The following is an 11,320-nucleotide window of genomic DNA, read 5'->3' on the forward strand; positions in this document are numbered from 1 at the left end:
TGGGACAGCCAATGAAAATGCCTGGAGTCGGGGGATGGACTTGTTTCCTCAAAGAGGACTATGGCGTCAGGGAGGTGATGCCATGACATGCAAGTGAATTCTATTGAAGTGAGGAAGGACTGTGCAAGGTCACCAGCCTCGGTTTCTCCTCTGGAGCCATCTGGGTCCAGTGGCCAAATATAGATCAGGACTACTGGAGATGGTGGTCCTGGATGCAGTGGGAGATTTTGGCCTAGGTGTTTCTGCCTCATTTTCTTTCTTTCTTTCTTTCTTTCTTTCTTTCTGCCTTTCTGCCTTTCTTTCTTTCTTTCATTCTTTCTTGCTTGCTTCCTTCCTTCCTTCCTTCCTTTCTTTCTTTCTTTCTTCCTTTCTTTCTTCCTTCCTTCCTTCCTTCCTTCCTTTCTTTCTTTTCTTTCTTCCTTTCTTCCTTTCTTTCTTTCTTTCTCTCAATACCTCATTGGAAAAAACGGACCTGGAAAATAGATCCAGGAGGGTAATTTTAGAATTATTAGACTACCAAAAGCCAAGATAAAAAAGAGCCAGGACAACATATTTTAAGAAATTATCAAAGAAAACTGCCATGGAGTCTTAGAACTAGAGGGTAAATTGGTCATTGAAAGAATTCACCAATCACCTCCTGAAAGAGAGGTCAAATTGAAAATTCCAAGGAATATTGTAGCCAAATTTCAGAATTATCGGGTCAAGGAGAAAATCCTGCAAGTATCCAGAAAGAAACAATTTAGCAGTCATGGAACAACAGTTAGGATCATGCGGGACTTAGCAGCTTCTACATTAAAGGATCTGAGGGCCCTGGAATATGATATTCTGCAAGGCAAAGCAGCTTCAATTACAACCAAAAATCAACTACCCAGCAAAATGGAGCATAATCTTTCTGGGGAAAAAGAAGGACATTCCATGAAATAAGGGACTTTCAATTATTCCTGATGAAAAAAAGACAGGACTGAACAGAAAATATGATCTTATCAAATATTAGACTCAAGAGCTAGAAAGGTAAAAAGGAGAGAAAAAACTGAAACATCTTTCAATAAAGTTAAACTGTTTACATCCCTACATGGGAAGATGTTACTCATAACTCTTGAGAGCTATATCATTATTAGGATGGTAAGAAAGGTTACATGTAGACCAAGCGTGTGGGTATAAGTTGGTTTTATAAAAATAAAAAAAAGCAATAAAATAGATAAACCTTGATTTTAAAAAAAATGTAAGAAGAAAACCAAATTACCAGCACCAAAAATGAAAATGGTAAATTCACCACCAATGAAGAGGAAAATAAAACAATAATTAGGAGCTTTTTTTGCCCAAGTGTATGCCAATAAATCTGACAGTCTAAGCTAAATGGATGAATGTTTACAAAAATATAAATGGCCTGAATTAACAAAAGAGGAAATAAAATGCTCAACCCCCTTTCAGTAAAAGAAATTGAACAAGCAATCAATGAACTCCCTAAGGAAAAAAAATCTCCAGGACCAGATGAATTTACAAGTGAATTCTACTTAACATTTAAAGAACAATTAATTCCAATACTATACAAACTATTTAGGGAAAAAATTGGCAAAGAAGGAATTATACCAAATTCTCTTTCTGATACAAATATGGTCTTGATACCTAAACCAAGAAGAGCCAAAACAGAGGAAGAAAGCTATAGAACAATTTCCCTAATGAATATTGATCCAAACGTTTTAAATAAAATATTAGCGAAGAGATTACAGCAAGTTATGAGGCTAGTACATTATAATCAGGTGGGATTTATACCAGAAATGCAGGCCTGGTTCAATATTAGGAAAACTATCACTATAACTGGCAACAATAACAATAACAAAATTGAGGGGGGCAGAGACAAGATGAGTGAATAAAAGTGGGGAATTGCATGAGCAATTCCAACCAAATCCCTCCAAACACCTGTAAAAATGACTCTAAACAAATTCTAGAGCTATGAAACTCACAAAATGACAGAGTGAAGCAAGTCTCCAGGCCAAAACAGACTGGAAGATTGATGGGAAGGTCTATCACACCATGCTGGGAGCAGAGCTCAGCCCAGCTTGGGCCACACCTACACAGACCAGGCCTGGGCAGAACTGGTGGACCAGGCCTCAAGGCACTGATTCACTGGTAGCTATGGCAGTTTCCAGACTTGTCAATCTACAAACGCCAAAGACAATTTAGCAGTGAGAAAACTCTGTTGGACCTGAGTGAGAGAAGGTCACAGTGTGGCCCCAGCACCAGGGAGGTGGGAGGTGGCAGATGCAGTACCAGCAGAAGCTGCAGCAGTGGCTGCTTCTGGAGTTCCAGGCCCACAGACAGTGGGGGGTCAAGCAGCTGACCAGAGTGGGAGTGCAGGGATATCTTTGCTGGCACTGAGGCAGGATTCTTTTCCTTTGTCCTGCTTGGATCTGGGTCACAGTCCTGGGTGGCAGTCTTAGGGTGAGGAAGAGCACTAGTGTGGCAGAGCTTGTGATGGTTGTGGAGAGGTTGTCCTCCTGACAGTTGTAAGGCAGAAAAGAGTGCTTGAGATTGCTCACAGACCAGGTAAAAGTGAATGAATGAATCTTACTCTCATCAGACTTGACTTAAGGAGAGAATAACATGCACAATTGGATATCTTACCCTATAGGAAAGGAGAGGGGAAGTGAATGGGGGGGGGCAGTGATAGAAGGGAGGACAGATTGGGGGAGGAGTTAGTCAGAAGCAATCGCTTTTGAAAAGGGACAAGGTCAAAGGAGAAAAATGAATAAGTGAAGGACAGAATAGTATGGAGGGGATTATACTTAGTCTTTCACAACATGACTATGATAGTAGTGTTTGGCATGACAACACATGTTTACCCCATATTGAATGGCTTGCCTTCTCAGTGAGAGTGGATGGGGAGGCAACATGGGAGAGAATCTGGGGCTCAGGGCTCTAAAAACAAATGTTAAAATTGTTTTTACATGGAACTGGGAAATAAGATGTATAGACAATGGGGTATATGAATCTATCTTGCCCTACAAGGAGGTAAGGGGGAAGGGGATGGGTCAGGGTAGGAGTAGGTTAATAGAAGAGAGGGTAGACCTGGGATAGGGGTAATCAGGATGCATGCCACCTTGCAGTGGTGGGGGAGGGTAGAAATGGGGAGAAAATTTATAACTCAAAATCTTGAATCTTGAATGTTAGAAACTAAAAATAAATTAATCCAAAAAATAGCAAAATTGACTGAAATCATATGATTATCTCAATACAGAAAAAGCTTTTGACTAGAGCAACCACTCATATTAAAAACATTAGAGAGCATAGGAATAAATGGAATTTTCCTTACAATGATTAGCAGCATCTATCTAAAGCCATCAGCAAGCATTATATGTAATGGGAATAAGCAAGAGGCATTCCCAACAAGAACAGGGGTGAAACAAGGATGTCCATTGTCACCTCTGTGACTCAATATGGTACTAGAAATGTTAGCTTTAGCAAAAAGAGAAGAAAAAGAAATTGGAGGAATTAGAATAGGCACTGAGGAAATAAAGTTATTGCTCTTTGCAGATGGCATGATGATATGCTTAGAGAATCCTAGAGAATCAAGTGAAAAACTACTTGAAATAATTAACAATTTTAGAAAAGTTGCAGGACATAAAATAAACCCACATAAATCACCATCTTTTCTATATATTTTAAACAAAGTCCAGCAGCAAGAGATAGAAAAAATCTATTTAAAATAACCATAGACAATATAAAACATTTGGGAGTCTATCTGCCAAGACAAACCCAGGAACTATATGAACACAATTACAAAACATATTTCACACAAATAAAGTTAGATCTAAATAACTGGAAAAATATCAGTTGCTCATGGGTAGGCTGAGCTAATATAATAGAAATGACAGTTCTACCTAAATTACTTTACTTACTCAGTGCCATATCAATCAAGTACCAAAAATTTGTTTTATAGAGCTAGCAAAAATAATAACAAAATTCATCTGTAAGAACAAAAGTTCATAATATCAAGGGAATTAATGAAAAGAAACGCAAAGGAAGGTGGCCTAGCTGTACCAGATCTTAAACTGTATTATAAAGCAACAATTATTGAAGCTACTTAGTAATGGCTAAGAAACAGAGTGGTAGATTAATGAATTGGGTTAGGTACATAAGACATAGCAGTTAATGCCTATGGAATTCTATTGTTTGATAAATCCAGACTCCAGCTTCTGGGATAAGAATTCACTATTAGACAAAACCTGCTGGAAAACTGGAAAATAGTATGGCACAAACTAGGCAGTGACTATCTTACACCATATACCAAGATAAAGTCAAAATGGGTACATGATTTAGACATAAAATGTCATAAGCAAATTAGGAAAGAAAGAAACAGTTTACCTGTAAGATCTATGGAGAAGGGAAGGATTTATGACCAAACAATACAGAGAGGAAGAACATTATGAAATGCAAAATAAATAATTTTGATTACACTAAATTAAAAAGGTTTTGGGCAGAGCCAATGCAACCAAGATTAGAAGGAAATTAGAAAGCTGGGGAAATATTTTATAGCCAAGGTCTCTGATAAAGGCCTTGTTTCTAAAATGTATGGGAAATGAGTCAAATTTATAACTCTTCTCAGAAATACATTGATCTAAGACAATTCCAAAAGATTCATGATGGAAAAGCCTATCAACAGCCAGAGAAAGAACTATGGAGTCTGATTCTAGATTGAAGCATACTATTCTCTCTCTCTCTCTCTCTCTCTCTCTCTCTCTCTCTCTCTCTCTCTCTCTCTCTCTCTCTCTCTCTCTCTCTCTCTCTCTCTCTCTCTCTCTCTCTCTCTCTCGGCTTGCATGTGCACGCGAGTGTGTGTGTGTGTGTGTGTGTGTGTGTGTGTGTGTGTTTTCTCTTTTATTCTGATTCTTCTTTCACAACACAACTAATGTGGAAATATGTTTAATATGATAGTATCTGTATAGCCTATATCAGATTGTTTCCTATCTTGGGGGAGGAGGAGAGGCTTGGGAAGCGGAGGGAGGTAGAAAAATATTTGGAACTCAAAATCTTGTAAAAGTGAATGTTGAAAACTATCTTTATATGTAATTGGAAAAAATAAAATACTATTAAGTGGAAAAATGGAAGAATTAGGACAGAATAGTTTTTCTTCTAAACTAGTTTTTGAATTTTTAAACTATCCTCTCTAGGGTTATATATGGAGCAAAGTCAACAAGTATTAAAGTACATACACATTTCATTTTGGATAATTTTGTGGAATTTTAAGTAGAATTTCTCCACCTTGTAATCCTCTGAAATTCAATTCAACAAGCAACTATTAATCATCTATTCTATTATATATCAAGAATTACCCTAGATATTAATATTATTAAAAAATGGTCCCTTCTCTCAAGGATCTTACATTGTACTTGTGAATAGTTATTAGAATTGTCTGAATAGAAATAAGCACATCCTTGGGGATCATTTTAATATTCATTCTTTTTTTTAATGTATGAATACTATAAGATGAGATAACAAATTGTCCCATGAAGTGACATTTCTTCTTCCTATTGGACACAGTATAAAGCTATATCAGCCAACACTCTCATTTCACTCTTCGAAGAAAAGTTCTCTCTACATAGTGCTATGGAAAGACATAGGATTTGGAGTTACAGGACTTCACATTGGATCTCATATCTAGTGTCACTATGGCATTGGGCAAATCATTTTTACCTCCTGGGTCTCAGTTATTTTTACTCTATAAATTAAGAGTGCTCATCTAGATAACCACTTAGGTGTTTTTGAACTCTAAATCTATTACCCTATCGTCCATTGCTTTCATGTGTAGTAAGGGTATCAAGATTCATGTCTCAGTTCCTATGATAGCATTTTAATCATTGGTCCCCAGATAAGGATCTCACATTTAGACTTTACAGTTAAACTAGAGGTTATAAGCATAATCCTAGATGCTATGACTCTCTAGAGGTGAATTACAATGGGATTGGATTTGGTTTTTTTTTTTGGATGTTATGTCATACTATTGAATTATATTGAGTTTGCAGTCCATTAATACATTCAGAGTGCTAAGTCAAGAAGTATCATTTGGCCACATATCCCACAACTATCCAGATGGTTATTTGTTTTAACTCAAGTATAAAGTTTTACTTTCCTCATTATGTAATGTATTCTTTAGCGGTATCATGGTATAATGGTTTGAAATATAGCCTTGGTTTAAGGAATAATTAAATTCAAATACTTTTTCTGACATACACAGGGTGTTTCAAAAGCCCTCATGGAGTTTTAAGCTATTAAACTAAATCATTAAAGCCTAAAATAGCACCAACATTTTTGAAATACTGTGTATAAGCCCTATGACCCAGAATAAGTTATTTCAATTCTCAGGGCCTAAGATACCTTTCTAAGACTATAAGTTGTAGAACAGTTGTTTATTTTCATTGGTGGAGAGTATATTTCTTCCTATCATAGGTCTGAATGATTTCCCCCTCTCCAGAAAAACCGTACTTAATTTTACCCACCTTTTCAAACTTTAAAGAACATTTTCTAACCTGTCCCTGTCATTTAAAATATTAATTACATTGCTTATTTTTGTCAACCACAAATCAAATAAACAATTTATGGCTCTAACTATGCAATCGATAAAAATTAAGAAAATGCTAGAGCAATGTATATATATTCCTGAAGCTTTCCACCTAAACCATACTAAACTATACTTTTCTCAGTAACATTTGTCCCTTTATTGCTTAATAAAATCTGCCAAATCTTACACCATAATGGCATGATTTCTGAGAATCTTCATGTCATCCATAAGGAATTGACCCATGTTCTCTGTGATTTAAGAAAAAATTAAATGATCTTAGTCTTATTCTGATATGAAAGTCAAATAGTCTCATTTCTAGTTTGCTTAAGATAAATGGAAGCTTGATCAAGGTCACACTATACTTTGGAACTTGTGTCTCTCCCATCACCTCTGTTCTTAGGTATCACTGGCTATAAATTGTTCTTGCCTGTATTGCAGATTGAGTCTAACACATTGGATTCAGATGCACAGAAGCATCTCAGAAACGCTGTATAAATAATTTATGGGAAAACAAAGACTTTCTCTTAGGCCAGTTTAAAATTTTTCTTCCAAACCCCTACACACCACTTCCCACAGATAACTACTTCTCCCCCACCAGGAAGTATACATATGTATCACATGTACCCTTGTCCCTGGGTACAGATCAGGTACTTGATGTGATGGACAAAGGTTTAAATAACAGATTGATTGTGCTGCCTGTCTAGATCTATGGTATATTTAACAGATGAGTTTGGCCTTGTGCTATGTTATGAAGAAATATAACTCCCTAGAAAAAAAGAATTCTTAAGGGAAAAATGTGGTTTAGCCTAAGAAAGGAAAGGAATTATTACCATGAAGAAGAAGAAGAGAAAGAAGAAGTAGAAGAAGGAGGAGGAGGAGGAGGAGGAAATGTTCTGCCTGACTCATTTTACCCCTCTTCTAATGTTGAATAGGAAAAAAAATCAAAAGTTATTCACAGCTGTACTTCAGGTTTTGCCAGATAATAGTAATAATCTCAATTTCTTCTTGTTAACTATTTTAATTAGTTACTTCAGAGACTGGACTTCAATAGGATGGGTATGCTATCAATTAAAGATGGGTTTATTTGGGTGTCCTGAATTGTCAAGATGCAGTGAAAAAAGCACTGAATCTGAGTCACAAAACCTGCTTTTAAAGTCTAGCTCAGTAAAATTTTTTTCCTTTGTATATAAACTTAAGAAGGCAATGTCACCTCTTTGGATCTCAGTTTCCTTATTTGTAAAATGAAGATATTGAATTACAAGGCTTTTGAAATCCTTTCCAGTAGTTAATTTGTGTTCCATTATCCCATGGTTTCTTTACCCACTATTTTATATCCCATGGCTCAGAGGACCCCTATGATCTTGGCACTCCCTCAGACTGGATTTTATTCTGAGAGTTGACTATCTAAGAAAGCCCATCTCCCACCCTTTGAATGTTCCCTGCCCCCTGTAGTAAATGAGGAAATCCAACTACAATATGTAGTTTCTCCAAACATAAGAAACAGGGAGTTTAGGAAACTTCCACAGTTATTTAAAGAATAATATGCACATTGGATATGGAACTGCTTCTATTTCAGCCTTTATTATAAGTTATTAAGGATGTGCGGGAATGTGTGAACAAATAGAGAGATATAAAGCTCTACAAGAATTGTCATCGCTTGAGATTTCTGTCAAGTCAACATTCTAACTTTCAAATATGTCTCTCTTTCCCAATGAGACCCAAACTACCTCTAGAAGATTTGGATAGTTTAAACTTTCTGGATATACTGTATAGTTTACTGACTAGTTTAAACATTCTCCAAAAGTAATCATACCTTGGAGGTGGTTGGATAAGTCAATCTGGCCTCATTATACCCTCACTGTCTCAAGAACTTCTAGACTTTATTGCAAAAATGGCACACAGCACAGGAGTCATATTGGTTTGTCTTCTTCCTTCTCCAAGTGAGATATTGAATCAGGAAATCATCTCTCTCTAAAGTAGATGTGCTTAACTATTTCTTTTAGGATGGTGAAGCCTATGGATCCCTTCTCAAAATAGTATTTTAAACGTCAAGTAAAATACATATGTTTGGAACAGTGCGTACAGATCTGGATTCAAAGACAGGAAAACCTGGTTTGAATCCAGATACTTACTTGCTGTATGACCCTAAGAAAGTCACTTAACATCTCTCAACCTCAGTTTCCTCAACAACAAAATAAAGATAACAACACCTATCTCACAGGGTTTCTGTTAGGACAAATGAGATAAAGGCACTAAAAATTAAATGCTATGATTCAGGAGTTTGTGAGTTTCCTCTCCCAAGGAGTCCTTAAGTAGCAGTCGAATGGCAACTTGTTGGTATTGGTAGAGAGTGGATTCTTTGTCATATGGCAGGTTGCAATAGACATCTAGCAACTCTAATTGTGTGATGCTAGATATGAGTAAAGACTTTCGAGCTTAAGGCCCCAGAGCTTCAAATGTAGGATAAAAATCATATTTAGGCCTTAAACCCTCAATATCATGATTCTTATTTGGCATATTTATGCTATTTTATTCAAGATAGTTTAGTTGACTTCTTTGAGCAGAAATTTGTAGTTTTTTTAATTATATTTTATTTTTTTCTAAGTACATGTAAAGAACAAGATTACCTTTTTAAAAAAAAACTATGAATTTGGATTTTCTCCCTGCCTCCCCTCTCCCTTCCCTGAAACTGTAAGCAATTTGATATAGGTTGTATATGTGTAAGCATGTGAGACATATGTCCTTATTAGTCACGATGTGAAAGAAAAGAAAAACAGAACAAAAGGCAAAAAAAAACATGAAAAAATTGAAAATAGTATGCTTCAATCTGCGTTCAGACTCCATCAGTTCATTCTCTGGATGTGGACAGCATTTTGCATCACGAGTCCTTTGGAATTGTCTTTGATCATTGTGTTGCTGAGAAAAACTAAACTTTTCATAGTTGATCATTGCACAACATTGCTGTTACTGTGTACAATGTTCTCTGGGTTCTCCTCACTTCATTTTGCATCAATTCATGTAAGTCTTTCCAAGTTTTTCTTAAATCTACCTGCTTGTCAGAAAGTTGTACAGTTTTAATAAGATAACTATTACCTGTTAGCAGCAATATGAACTGTTGACTAGCATGCTCAATTTATAATAATGAGGGGTCCAACTTCAATGAGACGTTTAAATTTCATTAATGGTAACTGCTTCTGATATGTGGTTACCTGTCTTGCCAGGATAATTTGATTGTAGTTATTGGACTTCAGAAAATGCAATTAACTCATTTGGTTAATGCAAATCACAAAGAAAAATAAATAATACTTATTGAAATGCATTACTTTTGGCTCCCAGCTCGTGGTGGTGAAGGTGCAACTTCTTTTGGTCATCCCGAATCTGGGTTCATCCGACACTGGCAGCCACCCCGCAGCGTCCAGGCCAAGCCACCAACTTCGTTGCCGCCATGCCGCCCAAGTTTGACCCTAATGAAATTAAAGTCGTGTTTTCAAGGTGTACAGGTGGTGAAGTTGGTGCCACATCAGCTCTGGCCCCTAAAATTGGTCCCTTGGGTTTGTCTCCCAAAAAGGTTGGTGATGACATTGCCAAAGCAACTGGCAACTGGAAAGGGCTAAGAATCACAGTGAAACTTACCATTCAGAACAGACAGGCCCAGATTGAGGTTGTGCCTTCTGCCTCAGCCTTGATCATCAAAGCCCTAAAGGAACCTCCTCAAGACATAAAGAAGCAGAAAAATATTAAGCACAATGGAAACATCAGTTTCGATGAGATTGTCAACATTGCCAGACAGATGAGGCACCGATCTTTGGCAAGGGATCTCTCTGGAACCATTAAAGAAATACTTGGAACAGCCCAGTCTGTGGGCTGCAACATTGATGGCAAACACCCTCATGATGTCATTGATGACATCAATAGTGGTGCTGTTGAATGCCCAACAAGTTAAAAGCTACAAAGGAGACTATTTGCAATAAATGTAACATTTGACAAAAAAAAGCATCAGCAGAGAAGGTTGCCCTCTAACCTAAGGTGCTCCCTTTAAAAAGACAGAACAAAATATGCTACTTTTGCTTAAGCCACAACTCATCTTTGAACTTATTACACCGCATTAGTTTCCCACACATTGTGCACATTATATCCGATAATGCTCAATGCCACTTCTTAGTGAGGATTAGTATTTACACATGAATTAACAATTAGAATTGGAAGGAAGGGAACTGAGTCTGAGAGACAGCTTTTCAAGGGCAGCTAAGGAGGACAGCAAAATGATAAACTTCACTGGTCCCACTGTAGTCCTCTAAAATAACACACAAATGTCTGGAAACCCCCACAAACATCCAGAGTCTCAAATCCTGTTCCCATTATACTGAATGATATTTAAATAATAATACTCTCAAAATGGCAAGATACCATTTAGAGAGATTATTGCATTATATAAAATCCAATATGAGTGCCATGAACTATGACGAAGAATAAGACTCAAAAGGAGAATGGAACATTTGCAAACACTTCTAATTTGGTTTCTTAAAAACTGTAAAAAATCTTATTACTGCAGCCAAAATAATATTTCAGGATGAGCCCACAGTACAGAATAAATTCTCTGAACATAAACCTTCGATGTTAATTTACACTTTGATGTTAGTAACATAAAATGCACTTTCAAGACTTCCTATGGATTTTAATGAATCAAATTAAAATTGAATGTAGTCTAAGCCCACTATCACATTTGAAGGATTTTTATAGCAAATAGACATGCCAAATGTT

The 11,320-nt window shown here is 36.6% G+C and overlaps 1 protein-coding gene across 1 annotated transcript; it reads left to right on the forward strand.

Moving 5' to 3' along the window:
* Positions 1 to 10,004: 10,004 nt before the first annotated feature.
* LOC118844486 (60S ribosomal protein L12-like) lies at positions 10,005 to 10,502 on the forward strand. Its single transcript, XM_036752382.1, has one exon. It carries the CDS (start codon positions 10,005 to 10,007, stop codon positions 10,500 to 10,502), a length of 498 nt encoding a protein of 165 aa, XP_036608277.1.
* The last annotated feature ends 818 nt before the right edge of the window (positions 10,503 to 11,320 follow it).

The sequence above is a fragment of the Trichosurus vulpecula genome, chromosome 3, assembly GCF_011100635.1.
Source record: "Trichosurus vulpecula isolate mTriVul1 chromosome 3, mTriVul1.pri, whole genome shotgun sequence".
Taxonomy (NCBI): Eukaryota; Metazoa; Chordata; class Mammalia; order Diprotodontia; family Phalangeridae; genus Trichosurus; species Trichosurus vulpecula.